Below are 21,058 nucleotides of genomic sequence, written 5' to 3'. Positions count from 1 at the left end.
AGAGAGAGAGAGTAAGCCGTACTCAAATATATGCAGGTTTATATTAATGACAGTTCTTGTCATGTAGTAGAACTTGATACCACCATAGATGGCAGACTGAACAGGAAACCTGAACTTTATTTTGATTGAAGCTATATTTATTCTCCACAACAGAATACTTTCCTCTAGAGACCTGAGCATCAAACCCGGCAGCAGAGTGGCAGCAATCTTAATTGGAACTGCTTTTCCATGGGTGATTCCTTCAGGGGTAAATGTGTCACTTGGTATGGAAAAAGTCTCCAGGAGATGTACTTATGAGCCTTACCCTGGTGGCATCCTATAAAACAATTCTAGAAGAAAATTTGCTGAAGTGCATCTGTTGGGAATGGCATTAGGATTATTCAATAGTAGTTTGGCATTTTAATTTCAAGACATTGCATTCGTTTAGTAATGCCTACAGAAGCCTGCAGGGTGGAAGGCCCTTGAGTTATTTCAGCTGTGTTTCCGAATCTGCAGAGTACAGCCTAAAGTCCAACTGTCTTTTTTTCTTGTTTGCATCATAAATGTTTATTAATTAATAATAAACATTATTATTTATAATTAATAAATAATATTAATTATTTTTTAACTTATTTTATATTCAGCCACAGTTGCCTCTCCCTCCTTTCCTTCTATTGCCTTCCCCCTACACCCCCATCCACTTCTCCATCTCTGTTCGGAAAGGGGCAGGCCTCCCATGGGTGTCAACAAAGCATGTTGTCACAGCAAGTTGAGGCAGTATCAAGCTCCTCCCTTGCATCAAAGCTGGGTGAGACAACCTAGCATGGGTTCCCAAAAGCCAGTTGAAGTACCAGGGACAGGTTCTGATTCCACTGCCCGGAGTCCAACGAATAGACCATGCTGCACAACTGTCACAACACATGCAGAGAGCCTAGATTGGTCCCAGGTAGGCTCCCTGGCTGTTGGTCCAGAGCCTGTGAGCTCCCACGAGCTCGGGTTCTCTGTCTCTGAGGGTTCCTCATCATGACCTTGAACCTCCTGGTTCATACAATCCTCCTCCCTCACTTCAACAGGACTCCCAGAGCTAAGTCCAGTTCTCGGCTGTGGATCTCTGCATCTGCTTCCATCAGTTACTGAATGAAGGTTCTCTGATGACAATTAGGGTAGCCATCAATCTAATTACAAGAGATGGCCAGTTCAGGTACCCTCTGCACTATTGCTAAGAGTCTTAGCTGGGGTCATCCTTAAGAATTCCTGGGAGTTCCCAGGCAGCAGGTTTTTCTCTATCCCCCAAATGGCCCTCCCTGTCATGACATTTATTTCATTGTTCTTCCCCTCTGTCCCACCTCCAACCAGCCTAACCTGATTCCTCGTGTTCCAACCCTCCACCCCTCCCCCAGTTTATCCAGGAGGTCACTTCTATTTCCTATCTCCAGGGAACCCCTTTGGGCCCTCCTTGCTACCTAGCCTCTCTGGGGCTGTGGATTAAAGCCTGTTATCATTTACTTTACACCCAATATCCACTTATAAGTGGGTACATACCATGTTTGTCTTTCTGGATCTGGATTATCTCACTCAGAATGATTTTTTTCTAGTTTCATCCATTTGCCTGCAAATTTCCTGATGTCATTATTTTTACAGCTAAATAATACTCAATGGTGTAAATGTATCACATTTTCTTTATCCATTCTTTGGTTGAGGGGCATCTAGGTTTTTTCCAGTTTCTGACTATTGTGAATAATGCTGCTATGAATGTAATTGAACAAGGGTCCTTGTGGTATGATTGACTATCCTTTGAATATTTGCCCAATATTGGTATAGCTGGATTTTGAGGTAGATTGATTCCCAATTTTCTGAGAAATGCCAAATTGATTTCTAAAGTGACTGCACAAGTTTGCACTCCTGCCTGCAATGGAGAACTGTTCCCCTTAGTCCACATCCTCTCCAATATAAGCTGTCATCAGTGTTTTTGATCTTAGCCACTCTGATAGTTGTAAGATGGAATTTGATTTGCATGAAATCCACCTTCTAAAGGAAAGTATTTTTAATGTGCAGAAAACGGTTACTTTCTCCTCACTTTAATTCTCTCCAGTTGATAAAACTGTGACTGTTTCTCTACATAATTAGAAAATTAGACTGTTTCTCTCCATTAGGATTTTCCTACACATAAACTTGAGGCAGGAGTTTGAGCTCTACCATCAATTCCTTTTTCATTCTTGACTCTTTTAAAAATCAGTGCTGTTTGCTTCTGGGGAGATTTTATTATTTGTAAGAAGAAATGGAGTAGTAAGCTTTCTGAGCTTAAGTGAATCCTTTTACATTCAATTGTACTTCATAAACTATGCCCATCCCTTACAAAAGCCTCTGCTATGGTTTTAGATGCTGTATGTCAATAGGATTTTGTTGTTTCCAAAGATGTCTTATGAAGCAGTCAACCTTGGGAGATTTGCTGTTCAAAAATAATGAGAATATGTTAAAGACCTGATATTGTTTCATGCACACATGAGTGTGTGTGTATGTTTGTGTGTGTGTGTGTGTGTGTGTGTGTGTGTGTGTGTGTGTGCCTACTTGCTCCTCATGGAGAGGAGTTGGTGTAGAGAAAGTGGAGCTGCACAAAGGAGCTCTTTCTGTGATTGGGTCAGCAGCAGCAGATGTTTCTAGTTGATGCCCATTGCCTGGCTTACTAAATACCTGTGTGTGCCCTGGTCAGAATGTCCTCACACTGTACTTTATACTTCAACAACTGTAAAGCCATTACTTCAGCAGTTAACATCTGGAATGTCTTCAGATGAGGAAGAGCAACTGTGCCTACCCTTTGAAATCAGTTTCTAGCTCAGCAGCAGAACTGATTTTTTTAAATTTTTTTTTTCTTTTTTTGATTTTCAAGACAGGGTTTCTCTGTAGCTTTGGAGCCTGTCCTGGAACTAGCTCTATAGACCAGGCTGGTCTCGAACTCACAGAGATCCACCTGCCTCTGCCTCCCGAGTGCTGGGATTAAAGGCGTTTATTCTCTGTAGCTTTGGAGCCTGTCCTGGAACTAGCTCTATAGACCAGGCTGGTCTCGAACTCACAGAGATCCACCTGCCTCTGCCTCCCGAGTACTGGGATTAAAGGCGTTTATTCTCTAATGTTTCAGTTTTTAATCTTTTTAAATTTATTTTTATTTTTCTGTTTTTAAATAATTTCTTTTATTTTTTGAGAATTTTACACAATGTATTTTTATTACGTTCCCTCCCTTTCCAAGCTCTCCCCAGACCCCCCAACTTCTTCCCTATTCATCCAACTTAATGTTCTCACTCGAAAGAAAGAAAGAGAAAGGAAGAAAGGAAGGAAGGAAGGAAGGGAGGGAAGGAGGAAGGAAGGAAGGAAGGGAGGGAAGGAGGAAGGAAGGAAGGAAGGAAGGAAGGAAGGAAGGAAGGAAGGAAGGAAGGAAGGAAGGAAGGAAGGAAGGAAGGAGAAAGGGAGAAAGGAAGGAAAGGAAAGAAAAGCCCATGAAGTTCAATCCATGTTGGCCGACTCCTCGAGATCATGGAAACTACCCTGGAGTATAATTGACATATCCAGTGTAACTTCGCTGAAGAGACCTGATTCTCCTCCCAGTAGCTATCAATTTAGAATATCTTCTTTTGTAGTGGTTGATAGTGGTGTAGCTTCTTGTTCATTTCTCCACTCCATAACAGAATTATTTCTGGATTGATATTATATAGTTATTGTGTATGCTGTCACAGTATTTGTGGGTTCATATGTTATTTTCTGCTTCTGCCCTATTGTTTCTGGAAATGCTGATTTTTGAAGTTGTCCACTACTGGCCCTTACAGTCTTTCCAGCACCTCTTTTGCATCAATTCCTGAGACTTGATGGGAAAGGTTGTGATTTTTAGGGCTGAGCATTTTCTTATTTTCTGTATGTTATCTGATAGTTTTAGCCTTTTGTACTAATACTATATACTGCAAGATAAAGTTTCTCTAATGAAGATTGAGCAATGCATTGACTTATGAGTATAAAAACATGTCACCAGAAGTCATTTCTTTGCTCTGTTCATTTAGCAGAATAATAGTAGTAGATTTTCCCTGGGCCGATGGCCTATCTAGCCTTAGGTTCTTGAACTCATTAGTAGGGTCAGGTGTGCATTCCATCTCATGGAACAGGCTTTACGTCACTTAAGAATCTGTCTGCTTACTTCCATACCATCTGTGTCATTAATTATACCAGTGGGCATATCTTACAGGCAGCTAGTTATTGTAGTTTAAAGGGTCTGTAACTGATGAGATTTATAATTACTTTTCTTTTCTAGTAGCAGGTATAGCACCTTCCAGCATATGAATGCTAGCCACTAGGGGGTGAGATTTCCTGTTGTAGGAGGCTGTTTGTTCATTTTCCAGCTGCCCAGACTCCTGAAATTATCACACAGAAATCTGTATTAATTGCAGTACTGTTTGGCCCATAGCTTAAGCATATTTTTAGCTAGCTCGAGTGTAGTAATACGAGCGGCGGGGCTGCGTCCCCAGCACCCCAGCCGCCTGGCTAGCTTATGCCTCGAAATAATTATACAGACACTGTATTCTTTTAAACACTGCTTGGCCCTTTAGCTCTAGCCCTTACTGGCTAATTCTGATATCCCGATCAACCCATCTCTAATAATCTGTGAGCACCGGTCTTATCGGGAAGATTCTAGCCTATGTCCATCCTGGGTTGGAGCTTCATCGCATGTGTCTGCCCGGGAGAACAGAGCATGGCCTCTCTGAGGCGTCTGCTCCCGAGAGGAGAGCTGTTGAGTCTGAGCTAACTTCCTCTTCCTCCCAGCATTCTGTTCTGTTTACTCCTCCCAGCTATGTTTTAACCTATGAGGGCCAGCGAAGCAGTTTCTTTATTACTTAACCAATGAAATCAACAGATTGATAAATGACACTCCCACATCACTCGAGTATCCTAAACTAACCCATCTCCATGAATCTGTGTATCACCACGAGGTCATGGCCTATCGGCAAAGTTCCAGCAGTCTCCAGCAGAGTCTGTCTCCTGTGTCAGCTACATGACTTCTCCATGACTCCACCTACTCTCTTCTATATATCTTTCCCAGCCTGGATAGATTCTGTTAAGCCATTGGCCAAAAGCAGCTTCTTTATTCATTAACCAATAAAAGCAATATATATACATAAGGACTTCCCACACCAGTTTTCAGTTGAGTACTATCTCAATTTCTCCATGTTCTATGATATACGTGTGTGTGTGTGTATTTGTGTGTGTGTGTGTGTGTGTGTGGTGTCTTCAGCAATATTGTCTTATCATTAAGTTGTGGAGTATCACCAGTTATACTGACAATAACCTGTAATGTTTCAGGGAATCAATGGAACTCCATTGGCCAATATCTCAAAAAGATACAGCCTATTCCTAGTATTGGGTGTTTTATTTTATAGCGTATAAAGTCTAGTTGAGTACTAGCTCCCTCTATTATATGGTAACTCCCTCCTAACTCCTTTTAAATATATGTGTGTGTGTGTGTGTGTGTGTGTTTATGTAGTTTAGGAAGCTTCTATAGTATCAGGTTTCCTTATGCATAAAAACAGACATGTTGATCAAAGGAATAGAATTGAAGACCTAGACATTCACCCATCTACAAACACTGTATTATTTTTCCACAATGAAGCAAAATACAAAAGATGGCATCTTCAACAAGTGGTGCTGATCAAACTGGATAGGTGCAAGTAAAAGAATGAAACTTTGTTTGTATTTCTCACACCACATAAAATTACTCCAAATGAATCAAGGACCTCAACATAGGACCCCATACCCTTAATCTGATAAAGGAAAAAGTAGAAAATATGCTTCAACTCATTGGCACAGAAAAGGATTTTTTGAGCCAGGACCATGGTAGCTCAGGTATTAAGACTTATCAATCAATAAATAAATAATAAATTATAAATGGGACCTTATAAAGCTAAATTTGATTTAGATGTTTATAATAATAATAATAACTAACACACACAAGGCGAGGTTGTGATAAAGTTTGCCATTCATGTGATGGGGTTGACTCTCAAGAAGGCTCAAAGGTGACCTGAGAGAGCAAGCGGTATGGCTGTCGATGGCTTTTGTGGAGATAGAATTTAGACTGAGGTGGGAGCGCTCTGTGTAGACCAGGGCGTGGCTTAGAAGGATGTTGGAGATTGCTTAGAAGTGTGTCCTGTTTTGAGGAATCAAGGCAGAGGAGTGTGCGGGGCTCCAAATCTTCCACCTGTTGGACATCAGAAATCCTTTCAACAATGATCATATTTTATGCACAAATACTAAGAAATGGTTAAACTGAGTCATTCAATGAAAACAGAATGGGACTGAATATGTCCCCAGCCTCTGTAGTCCTTTTCCACCTCAGTTCTGTATTCAGGGACCCATTGTGGACCATGGCGCTTGAGCTCCCCATTACTGGTACTCAGAGGCTCCCGGTATCTTACACCATATCTGACGACCAGCATGGGTGCTGCCCACAGTGTTTCTAACCTGTCATCGTTATATGATCTTGGTTTGTTGCCTTTCTTCTCTTCACTCCACCTCTAACTCTTGGTAGTTCCAGAACCCACTGCCAGCACAGGGAACAGTAGGACAAGAAGTAACCATTGTTTTTCCTTGATGACGTCATCCAGCCTAGAAACAGTCTGGCATCCAGCAACTGGTGAAGGCAGACCAGTGCACCTGCTTACACAGGGTGGGTTTGCACTTGTGCACACGTATTCTTCTTTAATGTTTCAGCAGGAAACCCCATTGTCACATGTGCTTTAAGTGCACAGCTGCCCTTCAGTGAGTAGACAGCTCCCCTGTTTCAAGGATTTCGAAACAGAAACCATTATACCTGTTTCATTTTGATCATTTAAATTTCTGAGTGGTGGCTGTACCCAGGGTCATAGCTGAAATTGTCTGAGTGGAAAGTTAGCCATTTATTTCATGGCAGGTCTTGGTAGTGCATTCATTTTTATAATAAATGTCAGCTTACTAAAATAAACTATCTTTCCCTTGTCTGGGATTTAAAAAAAAAGCAAAAAACAAAAAAGGAAAGTGCCGTCCAGCCTTTTGCTGTATAGCTCTTTTGAAATGTTCATTGAGGAGAAAAATATAAGCAGGAACGTTTCCAAGGGCCGTAGGGTCTTTTTATATTATGTTAATTTGTGCTAATTTCTAGTGTTAAGACAGTAAAAGATGAACGGAAGCCCTACAATGTCTTTTTCTTGGAGTTTTGCTAAGATCTGCTCTCTACTTTACAGCACTACAGTGCCAGGGATATGCTATGCGTGTTACCAATAAAACATTCATGTATCAGTCAATTTTTAAAAGCCTTTATCTGGACTTTTACTTCTGTCTCATCTATCACGTTTTAATATGAAAAAGCCTTTTCTATCTTGAAATGAAATTCTTACATAATGTACCTGGCTTACGTAAATTACTCTAATCGCCTGTATGTGAAAGGTCAATACAAGGAAAGAATTTTAGTTTAGAAACCAAGTCAGTCCATATATAGTGGGGTGTAATTCTTCCCGGAGATGGGGAAACTTGTCTGCATGTACAGGTGACGTGACCATGCCTGGGAGAGTCGGCTGATACATGAATGTTTTACTGGCAGCACTCATGCCCTGGAGTACATCCTTGGCACTGGACTGTCTCCTAAATAGTGGGTAACTCTCCGTGAAACTCCAAGATGAAGACATGCCCGGGCTTCCGCTCATCTTTTCCTCTCCTAACACTGGAAAACTGAATGAATTATCACATAGAAAAACAAGAAAAATATGGTTACATGGTAGAGTTAAGTTTTGGACTTTCATCTTTATAAATGAAAATCTTTGCATTTACTGCAGGGTGCTTCAGTCCATAGCTATAGGGGAATTCTTGATGCCTGCTCCTTGCTTTGGCTGACATCTGGCCTCCTTTCTGGATGACTAGAGATGTCCATGTGAGTTTCCCGGTTGTCCCCTAGGGAGGGACAGACTCCTCTAAGCAATGCTGCTCATATTTCAGACTCTGTACTGAGATGAAGCCAGACAATCAGGAAGCAATGCTTGGGTTTTAAATAGTTTCTTGTGTTTTACTTTTTGTTTCTGATGATTTTTTTAAGGTATCACCAAGAAAGACATTCAGTGACCTTATTAGTTGCAGGAAAATTTCCTTTAGGTCTTTGGGTCTGGAGGAAATAGAATCATTTTTAGTGTTTTCACCTTTTGATGTTACATGGTTGTATTTGTGTGTGTGTGTGTGTGTGTGTGTGTGTGTACAAACTCAAGTGCCCAGGATCTGAACTCAGGCCCTCAGGCTGCTGCAGAAAGTACTTTACCTACTGAGCCATATCCTGAGTTCTCTTGTTTAGTTCTGACGACCACTTGTATTAATAGGAGCACAGTGACTGTGTGTGTATGTGTAATGTATTGCTTATTATATTAATTATAATTTTTAATTACTCACATTCTTTTCTGGTTATTGCTTTCAGTTTCCTGTTTTCTCTGCCTTATTTATGTTCCTGACATTTATTTATTTATTTATTTATTTATTTATTTATTTATTTATTTATTTTTGGATTTTCGAGACAGGGTTTCTCCGTAGCTTTTGGTTCCTGTCCTGGAACTAGCTCTTGTAGACCAGGCTGGTCTCGAACTCACAGAGATCCGCCTGCCTCTGCCTCCCGAGTGCTGGGATTAAAGCCACCACCGCCCGGCTTGTTCCTGATATTTAAATGGTTACCTAAGTTGGATATGATTGTGCCTGCCTACAACACCAGCCCTCAGGAGGATGAGGCAGGAGAATCAAATTTCAAGGTCAACTGTGGTTACACAGAGCATTCGAGGCTAACCTAAGCTACATAGTGACTTCCTGCCTTAAAACATAAGTAAACAAATAGAAACAAACAAAACACGTATGGCTATAGTTTACTGCCCTGTCTTTCCTGGAAGTAGACAGATATGCTAACTGTAAATGCTGGCCGTATGAATAATGATGCTTTGCTGTAATTCTGTTGGTTTTTTATTTAGGATATTTTCAAGTGAACTGTGATTCTGTGACCAGAAGGAAGAACTGCCCCCTCAGAGAATTTTAACCAAGGAAGGCTGTTGTTAGATAACAAGTTTGACAATTTTTTCCCTAAAAATGGAGTCCTTGAGCCCTCTGCTGGAAGCATTTAGTATTTGTGTAGGGTAGTACATGCTACAACTTATGACAACTCAGCTGCCGACACCATAGCCAGCCTGTCTCTCCATAGAAACCTTTTCTCTCTCATCTCTCAAAATGTACTCCTTGGCTCATCTTCTGAGGCACCCCAGAACCCCCAACTCATTCTTGTGTGGGTGTCTTTACTTTCTCCTCCTCCACCTGCATCTTGGAATCCCTCATGCATCAGAACTCGGCTGCATAGGCTGACTAGCTCCCTGACTGATGTCAGCAGACCATGGTTACTTGCTGCCATATTGTGCTACTGACTTCCAGCCCCTGATGTACTCTAGAGCAGGAATCACCAAACATTTTCTGTAAGAGGGCAGATAATAAACAATGTAGGCATTGCAGGCCCTATTATTGCTGCTTAAGACTCCTTTTGTAACTGGAAAACTGCCAGATATAGACCAGTCTAACTATATTCCAGTAAAACTCAGATTACACTGAAATTTAATTTCATATAATTGTCTTGGGTCACAACCTATTACCCACCATTGGGGGGGGGGGAGTTGCTTATTTTTAAATGTTAGAATTATTCTTAGAAACTAATACCTCCAAAAGTAAAACACACGGGTCTAAATTTATCAAAATATGTAAAGCTCTGCATGAGGAAAAATACAAAACTGTAACCAAAGAGTCAAGAAGATTCGGAGAAAGGAAGACTCAGTGTTTTCAAGAAAACAGTTCTTTACAGTTTGAATATGGGCTCAGTGCAGTCCAAACCAGTTTTCCGAAGGTTGTTTTATGGAAGCTAAACAAACTGATTATGATGTTCAGATGAAGTAAACAAAAGACCTGAAATAGCCAAAGCACTGTTGAAGAAGAACAAGGTTGGACAACTGACAATTCCTGGCCTCAGTGTGGTACTGGCGAAAGAGCCCATAAGGAGATCAGTGGGGTGGAATGGAGATCTTAGAAACAGACCCTATCAATAAAACTGATTGATCTTCAATAAGGGAAGAAAAAAATAGAGTAAAGAGACTTTCTTTCTACTAATGATGCAGGTTCAACTGGAAATCCACCTACAAAAGCCAAATCAAGTCTGTACACAGATCTTATATCCTTCACGAGGATAAAACACAAGCAAGGACCTACTTGTAATATAGGAGAAATTTTTCTGTAAGTGATTTTATGTATAACAAAGACATTTTGAGATTTTGTTTATGCATTCATATGTGTGTATCTGCATGTGTTCATGCATATGTATGTACCTGTGTGCATGTAGAGAAGCCAGAGAGGATGATGGGTGGACCCTCATCTATTACTCTTCACCTATTCCCTTGAGGCAGAGTCTCTCCTTGAATATAGGGTCTGCGTTTTATCAGCTAAGCTGGAAGTCAGCAAGCTGCAGAGAGCCTGCTGTCTACCTTTTTGAGCCGAGATGCCCAGATTGTTACACTGGTGCTGGACTCTGAATTCTGGTACACACGGTTATGCAGGAAGCCCTCTTAACCACTGAACTATCTCTCCAACCCAGACAATTTTTACAGACACAAAAATGTGGTCTTGGATAACCTGTATTTCACTGGAATTACAAACATGTATACTGCAGAATCCAGTATCAAGGGAATAAAAAGTCAAGTCACAGTTTGGGGAAAGTATTTGCAAACGTATAAAAGAATACCATTCAAAATATATGAAGAACTCAAAAATTCAATAATAAGAAAGCGAGTATCCTGGTTTTATAAAAGTGGACACAGGCGTGCAAGATGAGTAACCGTGGAAGATAGATTTCAAATAAGCATATGGGAGATGTTCATGCATTTCGTTAGGCAAATGCAAATTAAAGCAGGAACTAACCATTGTCCATCTGTTAACACTTAACGAGCATTCAGAACCTGGGAGCGCTAAAAGCTGGTGAGGACACAGAGGGAGAGAAATTCATTCATGGTTGGTGAGGTGTCGAGATGGTACTGTCACTGAAGGAGACAAGTTGGCAGTTTCTTAAAGAGCTGACACGCTCTTACCATATATTCTCACCTTGCTGTTCACCCTTAAAATGGAAAGTGTATGTCTAAATAGAAACCTGAAAACAAACATCTAGAAGTTTTGCTCACAATTGCAAAACACGGGAGCGACGAGAATGCATTTCTATAGTAAATAGATGAAGTATGGATGAGTCGGTGCCGAAAAAAATGAGCTATCCAACTCTGGAAAGACTTGCAGGGAATGCAGGTGCGTATTGCCAGACGAAGGGAGCCGTTGTCAAAAGGCCACGGACTGTGAGATTCTAAGAGCAGCACAACTATGCAGAGAGTAAGAAGAGCAGGGGCTTCCAGGGTTAGGACAGGAAGCCAGCAGTGAGTTAGCCTAGTACAGAGGACACTTAGGACCGCCAAACTATTCTGTGTGGCCTTATAATACATGGCATCATGGCATCCTTCATTTGTCAAAACTCACAGAATATGAACCTCTCAGGATGAACACCAAGGACAACCATGGGCTTTGGAAGAAAATGGCACGTCACCATAGGCTTATCAGTTAGAGCAAGTGTGTCATCCGTACAGACAACAGGTAGCCAAAACCACATGCCTCCAGATGGCCAGTTACACCCTCAGATGACATCTCCCTAACCATATGCCTTGGTGTAGGATGTGGGATGAGCATTGTTTAGCATTTTTTGTTTTTCATTTTTAATTAATAGGCTATTTTAAAGCAGATTTTACCTGCAGCAAAATTCAATAAAACTAGAGTTCTCCTACGCCTCCTATCCCCACACATGTGTAACGTTTCCATAGCAACATCGTCCACAGAATGAACTGATGAGTCTACCTTTACACATCGTTTACTCCCACAGTTCAGGGCTTTCACCAGTGCTTATTCTATGGGAGATGTTGATATAGAAATGTTACACTCGTGTGAGGACCGGGGGGATGTGTGGGAACTCTAGCCTTGTTCAGTTTTGCTACATTCCTCAAAATTGAACTCTTGACCTTCCTCCAAACCAGCATGCTCTATCCAAGCTTTACTCTTGTCAGTAGAGGCAGTGGTGGCCTGACACCTTAACTCTAAGCACCATGGTGACAAGGATGTGTGTTTGTATAGCTATAGTCATTGCCCCAGAATCTAGAAGGGTGCCTAGCATGCTGGGTGCCTAGAAAGGGCTTGCTGGGGGATGGGTGGAACGCCATGCTTTTAGTTTCTTCGTTTTCACGTGGTGGTTATAGCTACTTGGAGGGCAAGAAGTGGGACAGATGACACAAATGAAAGGGTCACATTATGCCTGGAAAACAGTAGCAATAGGTAAACACAACAAGCAAAATTAAATTTGATTTTCATAAAATTAATAATAGAGTTTTTCTCTAAAAACTATGCTAATCATTTTTTCTAAGCATGTTATCTGGGCATCCTGTTTTATTCCCTATACAAACCATATGGAAATAAGTAGCAGCCAATCATATATTTCTTCATGAGATGATGATATAGAAAATATGCTAGTGACTTTTCCTGGCAGACTCCCAAGCTGTATTTGTATTCCCATCCTTTACGAGCACAGAATTGTGTATTCATGATTCCCTTTCACATCGGAGCTTCTTTCTCTGGCATCTTGAATGAAACAAGATGTCTTCAGTCCTGAGCACCCTCCGCATAGTTCTGTGTGCTTGCTGCCTTTGTTTGGTCAAACCGTGACTCAGTAATGTGCGTTCAGCTCCATCTTCTCTCCCCCGCTAATGACATTGTTGAAGCACCCCTACACTTGAAAATTCCTGTCAAAGGGGCCGAGGAGAAGATTCAGCAGTCAAGAACACTGGCTGCTTGCCAGAGGACCCAAGTTTGGTTTCCAGCACTCTCATGGTGGCTTACAACCGGCTGTAACTCCAGTTCCAGGGGATCTGGTGCCCTCTTCTGGCCTCTGCAGCACTGTGTGCCTATGCTGAACAGACACATATGCAGGCAAATTACCCATACACATTTTTTTTTAAAGGAAAAGAGAGAAATCCTTTTTTAAAAAAAAAATGCCATTGACCCTATTTGTTGTTTCAGAGATCCTCCATCTTCAGCATGTCAGCAATTGAAGATCAGGGTTTTCTCTTTGGGTCTGCCTCCATGTTCTGGAGCTGGCTCTGTTAGGGAGACTCTGTCCCTGTACTGTGGAGATGGCTCTGCTATGGAGAACCTCAGGCCCGTGATAGAGCTGTGAGGGATGGAATCCACCATCTTCACCACACTCGAAATAACACTGCTTATAAGTAGGTCTTAATAATTAATTTAGCTTTTCTTTTAACCTATAATGACCTTCATGTTTCATTAGACTTTAATTTGCTACAACTGCTTCTCTCCCTTGCAGTTAGAAACTATCAAAAATGGATTCCGCTTTCTCAAATAATTAGCCACATTTGTAAAGGTGATGTGTGATAATTTATCTTTACGTTCTGTTCAATAATACATCTTATTAATTTAAACATAATGAAGAAAATTATGTTGGAAATGACTAGCTGGCAATACTACTAATCTCGAGGCCTGGAAATGCCGGAATCATTCTAGTGACAAAGGGGCTATAAGAAAATAGAGTTTTCTCTATGTTATGAAAAGACCGAGTCTTTTCATGTCCCTATGTGGGGTTTTTCAATTAAATCAGGCACTCCTGGCCATTGTTCCTGCAGAATCCTGTGCCCACTGGGTCCCCACACCTTCACAGTCCCTCTGGGCTCTTTTCACTTTACTCAAGCACTGGGTTCCAGTATTTACCCTGTTTTCCCTTCCGTTTCTCCCAACACAGTATGGCGCATGTACACTTTATATTATGCTTGGAAAATAAATTCCTAAGCGTTCTTATCCTCATTTGAACTGTATTTTCTTCTTAAAAACAGTGTATCTGATAGAGGTTAACAAGGAACAGAAAAATCATTTTGCTTTAAACAGGGGCGCCACCTTGTGGATAAACAATCTTTAGTGAAATGACACTAAAGTTTAAAGTAAATCTTGTTTTATGTCCCATCTATATGACTCCTTTTGTACAGAAGAGCTTTATGCAAAAGGCTTCATATGTCTTGAATATCTGACTGGTAAATTTATTTATGCTCTTTTTGTTCAGTTTACCCTGATGGTTTATAAGCTCGGATTTTTGATCATTTGCCATTACTCTAGACCAGATGAAATACGGATTTCAAATGTGTAAAGAGGAAGGGTTTGGATTATTCTGGTAAATGATATTGAACCGCATCTAGCTTTAATTGCATTAGTCCTTGTGCATAGAAGGTGATTGTTTTCATGGACAGACTTGCACACCTTAGTTGTCTGGGCTTAATGCTATCACGCCCCCTACTCTGCTCTATCCACAAAACCTGAAGAAAATAAACCAACAACGTCCTAAATGAGCAATGAGAGCATACCTCAAGGAACTAAAGGTACATTTTTTGAAGATACAATTCAGTTATTCACAGACAGAAAGAAAAGCGTACTGAAATAGGCATTAAAAACGTTTGTTACCAGAAGCCAACCTGGGAAGCAAGGAAGAAATGGGAAGAAAGGGGAGATAAATGTCTAGTGCACAAGAGAATGAGCTGAAGGACAGACAGGAGCAATGTAGAGTTTGCATGTTGGCCCTGCGCCTACTTGTGAGGCCCAGCCTCACTTTCCCAGTGCCTCCTAGGTAGTGAATACCATGCCTTATGCAGAATTTTGCCACAAGCTCTATACCCTTCCTCTTTCACAATGTTTTAGGCTCATGTCCTGTCTAAAGATGCCACAAGACCAGGCACATGAGCCTTCTCTCAGTCTGGGAGGCATCCCTCAGAGATGGTGCAAATGAGCCCTGAACCCAGCTCCACTCATGTCACTGACCAGATGAGATAGCTGGACAAAGCATCCCAGGATCCCTCCTGCCAGGAAGGCATTTGGAACGCTTCATGGCTGAATCCTTATGTCAGAATGTTTTGGGAATCAGTCACCTTCTGCTGAACTACGTGTGGGACTTTGTCCTGGAGACCTGACTGGGCGGGGGGCGGGGTGCGATGAAAGAATGAAGAGCAGACACACAGAACACCCTCAGAAAAGCTGCGATCAGACACACAGACACACCCTCAGAAAAAAAGCTGGGATCAGATGGACCAGACCTGCTATGCTGCAGAAGCCAGGAACTTCAGCATTTTTATCATGCACAGCACACGAATCGGGGCTAGCTAGTCTCGGTGGGAAGTCTCCATAGACGAGCAGCCCAGCTGTAGTCATCAGCTACAAAGGAGGAGGCTACAGTTGCTCATTTTTGCACACATTGCCAAAATTTCTGCTCAGACAAGCTCTACCAACAACCTCACTGTGGGGAAGGGCTGTGCTACTTCCACGGGGCTGAGGCACAGGTGGCCTTGGTATGGCTATGTCACCTTAACAAGTCACATCCTTTCAGGACTTTAGCAATTCAGTTTTAAACACTCAGGGTTTCCACGGTTTTCCACAGCCATTGGTTAAGTCTTATCTATTTAGCAAAAATGAGAGAGAGAGATGGGGGGGGCTGTATTGGTGTATTGGCATTTGGGATGAGGGATCAGAGCATCTCTGTTCAAGTGACCTTCTTTACCTTACCACAACTTCAGGGGAAACCCTTGAACTTGACGTGAATTATAGGATTGCTGTTGACCCAGATGGCACTGTCTAGCTCCTCGCTCCTTACATGCAAGTGCGGCTTCCCTGTATTCTACCTGGAGGCCAGGTGTGAGTGGATCATGGGGGAGAGAATGTCCCATAGACTTGTCCCCAAGAAAAAGGCACCTGGTCCAACCTGTACACACCCTTGATGGCTTCAAAAACTTTTTTACAAATCCAGGGGAGCCTCAGCTCTGTCCCAGCCTGAATAGGTGAGCGCTTTGACTTAGGATTCCAGGGCACACACTTGGTCTTCTGTGTCTTGAATTTTCTTTGTCTCTTTTTCTTCTGTACATCTGTATGTCTTCATCTGAGCTGAATTCCTCTAGACTGATGAATGCTGCTGATGTGTCCAGTCAGAGAGATTAGTTCCAGCTCTAACAGAATGTTCTCAGCTCTGAGCGGACTTCTCTCCCTTGCTGTAGCTTGAACGCAAGCCCTATCCAGATTATTAGAATGCCAGAGTCAAGAGGGATGGCTGTACTTTTCGGAAGGATCTGAAGTTGGTTTTGGTCAATGTATGGTCACAGCACAGGGGAAACAAATGAGAAAGTTGTCTGCTATAAACATGAGTGTTTTAGGGCCCTTAGTTTGAAAGAGTTCTATTGGCCAATTTTTCGACCACTATATACTGTAAAGCACAAAGAGTAAAGCCCCAGCTTACTCCCGCCCAAGCACAGACTCTTTGGAAAAATGCAGAAGAGCAACCAGTCTCCAGATGGCAGCGGGGCATCAACTGCAAAGACTCTGGCCAGTGACGCCCACACATGCTGATGGTTTCTAAAAACAGTAAACAGTTGTCCCGGCAGTTTCTCTCTGCAAACCTTTCAAAGGACTTGGGGATTTTCCTATGCTAAAGTTTCTTTTAGAGAATCTTAAAATGAGAGGAGGAAACAAGCCTGTAGAATAAAAAAAAAAATAAAACAAAGGCAAAACAATCCTGGGATGGGTTTCTTTCTGGTGGGAGGGTTTCTCACAGTGAACCCACTGGATGTGTTACACATGCTACGGAATATCCATCTTGTCTCCCTGTGATGTCTGTCTTTGTGTTTGGCATTACTACACCTCGGAGGCTATCATGAATGCTGGTTGTGTGAAGTGACTGCCACTGACAGGGTTGCGAGGCTAAAACTAACCTTTCTAATCCATCTGGTCCCCGTTCTCCGCCTTAGGCTGTGCCTCTTCAGGCAGTCCGTTTGCTCTTCTTGTTCCTCTGGTGGGAGATGTCCTCATTTCCGCATGCCAGTCAAAGCCCCTTTCTTGAGGATTTGCAGAAATTTAAATATCTCTTCTGACCGGAAGAAAAAAAAAAAGAGCTGTTTAAAAAAAATTCCAGAGCAAGAAGAGTGTTTGCATTTTTGACCCCTGAGCTTAACGTTTCCACATCTTTACCTTAGTGGCATAGATATATAAGCTACAGTTCTTTTTCCTCTTTTCCTGTGTCATAAATTTTGAAACAAGCATGTATATAGGAGTTAGTTATCCAAATTTTTAATTAAATAACCACCTCAGTACAGAGCGACAGCTATGTGCCTAGGCATTGTTCTTATGTGGTGTGGATGCAGAACAGGACAAATTTCTTCCCTTCTGGAGTTTTCCATCAAGAGAGTCCTCGGCAGAGCAGAGCGTTCCCTTAGGTAAGACTTCAAAGTGAAAGAACAAATAACAATAGACAGAGATAACGTCATCTAATTGGATGCTCAGAACATCCAGCAGAAACCAGCAGGAGGGTTGAGGCAAGCAGCTGGAGTACCCACATTCAACTTTCACCTTATGTAGCAGCTTCCCGTGGTTGGCCAGATTTCCAGCATCTTTTTCCCATGTTAGGCATGCTTATATCACGGAATAAGCTGTACTCATATTTACTGGAAATACTTCACCTTCTACCTGTTTTCAGGGACACAGTGGTCTTACTGTTGAAATTTTATGTTATATTCCTTCCCTATCACAGAGTTAGAAAGTGAGGCCACCATCCCTAGACAAAGGACCTTGGAAGACACTTTGAAACAGACTTGCTTGGATCTGAAATGGCACTGGGATAGCCCCACTTCCAAAGCCAGCTTCTCAGTGAGCTCAAAGAACACCTAACACTTTACCAATTAAACTTACACTACAAATGTAATGAACAGCAGTCTAAAGGACAGAATGGAAGGAGCGATGCAGGCAGAGAGATTTGGTTGATAATATTTTAAAGAGGCAAAGGAGAACGCACTGTCAGGAAGCAGGAGTTAAGTCTGAGAAAATGGAGTACCTTGGGCTAGACTGATAATAATGGAAGTAGCGAGCCATGATTGTTTAGCCTCTGGAGCTGTTCTGATGATAGGGCCAACAGGAAGGCTCATGGGTGGGCTGTGAGGTAGGAGAAAAATAAGAGGATTCAGGATGGTTCTGAGTTGTGTTGCCCTCCACCAAGGTCAGAGCAGCTTCTCTTCAACGGGAACACAATTAGTGCAGAGACTCATGATGGTCAAGGTGATAAGAATGTTCACGAAGATGAGTGCTCAGCTCTCATAGAATATCCATGTCATCCCTTACATGTTCAACAAACATCATGGAAAAGGGGCAGAAAGAATGTAAGAGCTAGATGCCGTCCCCATGAACTCATACCCGCTGAGGTTACCTGCACAGAGCACACACACACACACACACACACACACACACACACACAAACACACAAAAAAAAAACAACAGCAAAAGCTGGATGAATGCCAATATTCAGTTCAGAGACAGGAGAGGAGCTCATGGGTCCCCAGGAGCTACTGCAGTTAATAGCTTCTGAGGAGGGAAGGCATAGTCTTCAACGGTCTAGCATCTAATGAGTTTTACGTGCTTTGGTTGATAGCTCAACACTCACACCTGTGCAGGCAACTCAGGTTCAACTCAGAGGTTCACAAAACAAGCAACAAAAGGAGCTAAAGAAAATGACTTGATGGGGGAAGGGGGCTTGTCTGGAGAATGAGAGGGGAGCCTGGTGGGGGAAGACTGGGTGGTGAATATGACCTGGACACAATATATATGTGTATAAAGTTATCAAAGTATTATAATAATGACTTGCAGGGTTTTTCTAAATAACTGTCATATTGCTGAGATGGCAGAATTATAAAAGAAGTAGGGTGGTGAGCAGTAGATAAAGATCAAGAGTCCTGTCTGTGGCATGTTAGGGGTTCGAGCTGCCTTCTAGAGAGCCCAAAATCCATGCTGAGGTTGTAGTTGTATACCAGGTTCTACCCAGCTTGAGGGATTGACCTAATTGGGGCAGCAAGGGAATGAAGAAAAGGCAGACACACAGACATACGTGAAGAAACGATGGGGTACAGTAGGCTGTACTCACTCTGATGGAAGGTACCAGCTTTGGCAGTAGGCCAGAATCTCAATTTGTGCAGAAGACTAAAAGGTGGATGGGAAAAACCAAGGTGATCTCTTGAGAAAGGATGATCCAGGAAAAAAGGACTGATTTGGTTGATAAGATGAATCCAGGAGGCAGCTTTCTTTTATACAGTGGAACAAAGAGGCAGGGTTAGCCTGTCTCTAGTAGACATCCCTGTAGAGGAGTGGGTTCAGGCGTCATCCCGGAGGAGGAAGATGTGGCTAATAGTTTTGACACATACTGGTCAATTGTTCATCAACAGTTCTCCTTGGACCACAGGAAGGCTTTGCCATCTCTCAAAGCCTTACCTGGGAAAGGCTTTGCCTCTCCGGAGGGTCTGAGACACTGGTTTTTTTGACATGGCCCGACCCATGTCAGCAATACACATTCACTCAGCGATTCATGCATTTCCCAGAGTTGTAGATGAGAGTCTGGGGTATGGAGACAGAAACATTTTGGAGTTCCATCAGCATATAAATGCCCTGAAAGTCACAGGATTCCAGGGTGAGCAGAGACAAGAGGGAAAGCTCTTGGGACCAAGCTGTGGTCATTTCCAAAGCACAGAGACTGCGGATGAGAATGGTTTTTGAAGCAAAGAAAAATCAAGAATGTTGACCCAGAGACAAGAGATGGATGGCCTCACTTGGAGAAGGTGTGTACTCACATGTAGACGCTCTAACGGCTGGTGGGCTTGGAGACATAGATGTCCGGGGGCTAGATTGTGAACATCTGGGCTCAGATGTGCCTGGGACAGCGCTAAAGGTCTCTTGTAGCTCTCAGTCACTCATTGGAGTGAATGTCCTCACCATGGAGTGTCTTTATCTGGCCCTTTTCAGTGGCTGATAGCCGCAGTGCAATAGTTGGGCTTAATCAGGAAGAAGTAGATGATTGGTCTCTCCAGATATCTGAGTTGTTCTCTTTCCTTGTGAGGCTCACTAACTCATGAAAATGATACGTGCATTTTAAATAAAGAGGACTAGAGAAACAAAAATGAAGAATATGAAAGTTTGTGATTATGCCGGGCTTGTAAGTAGAATAAATATATATATATATAGTACCGACCCCACTCTCACAGTACCCACCCACTCTCCCGGTACCCAACCATGATCATGGTACCCACCCACTCCCACGGTACCCGCCCACTAGCTGAAGCCAGAGGAGATGCAAGTACCCTGCCCTAAAACACCGCTCACTAAACCATGATGAACTGAACAGTCTGGAATATACTTTGAAAAAATTAGAACTGGTTCATTTTGCATTACCATGTTACAAAATGAATGATACGAGACTACTGTGTTCTTTGAAAATGTTCATATTTTCTTACAAAAATGAAGGAATTAAGCTGAGTTTTGCATGTAGAAAAAGCTGTTGGCCCATGTAAAAATCAAATAATTCTTCTGTCTATTCATAATTAATTACCTTACAGATTTTGTTGGAGCCAGGCGTGATCCAGGATGTGTTGGCAGCGGGGAGTCACCTACAGCTGTTGGAGCTTCTCAACTTGTGTTCCCACTATCTCATCCAGGTAGGTGTGTTTACCTCTACTAATGGCCCTTCTTGTTCCCTCGCCCTGCAGTTGTAAACTGTCCCCTACCAACAGAGACCCGATGACAGAAAAATTATACTCGTGTGTGCATGTGCGCATGTACCCTGTGCTAATAGGTTCTCGAGGACACAGATGAGAGGATCCCTGGAAGACAGCTGTGGTTCCTATATCCTGTCACTGGCATGAATATGTCATCTTTCTTTTCCACCCACTCCTCAGGCAGCAGACTGATCAGCCTCCATGCACAGTCCTCCCCACAGGGACTCAGCACCCATGCACAGTCCTCCCCACAGGGACTCTTCATTTATGCACAGTCCTCCCCACAGGGTCTCAGCACCTATGCACAGTCCTCCCCACAGGGTCTCAGCACCCATGCACAGTCCTCCCCACAGGGTCTCAGC

General features: G+C 42.5%; 1 protein-coding gene across 3 annotated transcripts in view; it reads left to right on the top strand.

Annotated features, from left to right (window-relative positions):
• Klhl32 (kelch like family member 32) overlaps positions 1–21,058 on the top strand; it is a 207,683-nt gene that overhangs the window by 87,708 nt on the left and 98,917 nt on the right. For all 3 annotated transcript variants that reach the window (XM_026786709.1, XM_013351931.2, XM_026786710.1), the window contains one exon: positions 20,538–20,636. In XM_026786709.1, coding sequence (XP_026642510.1) covers positions 20,538–20,636 — 99 coding nt within the window. The remainder of the gene's footprint in view (positions 1–20,537; positions 20,637–21,058) is intronic.

The sequence above is a fragment of the Microtus ochrogaster genome, linkage group LG5 (assembly GCF_000317375.1).
Source record: "Microtus ochrogaster isolate Prairie Vole_2 linkage group LG5, MicOch1.0, whole genome shotgun sequence".
NCBI lineage: Eukaryota > Metazoa > Chordata > Mammalia > Rodentia > Cricetidae > Microtus > Microtus ochrogaster.
Note: the sequence above shows the minus strand (reverse complement) of the source record. Positions and strands in the feature narration are given on the sequence as shown.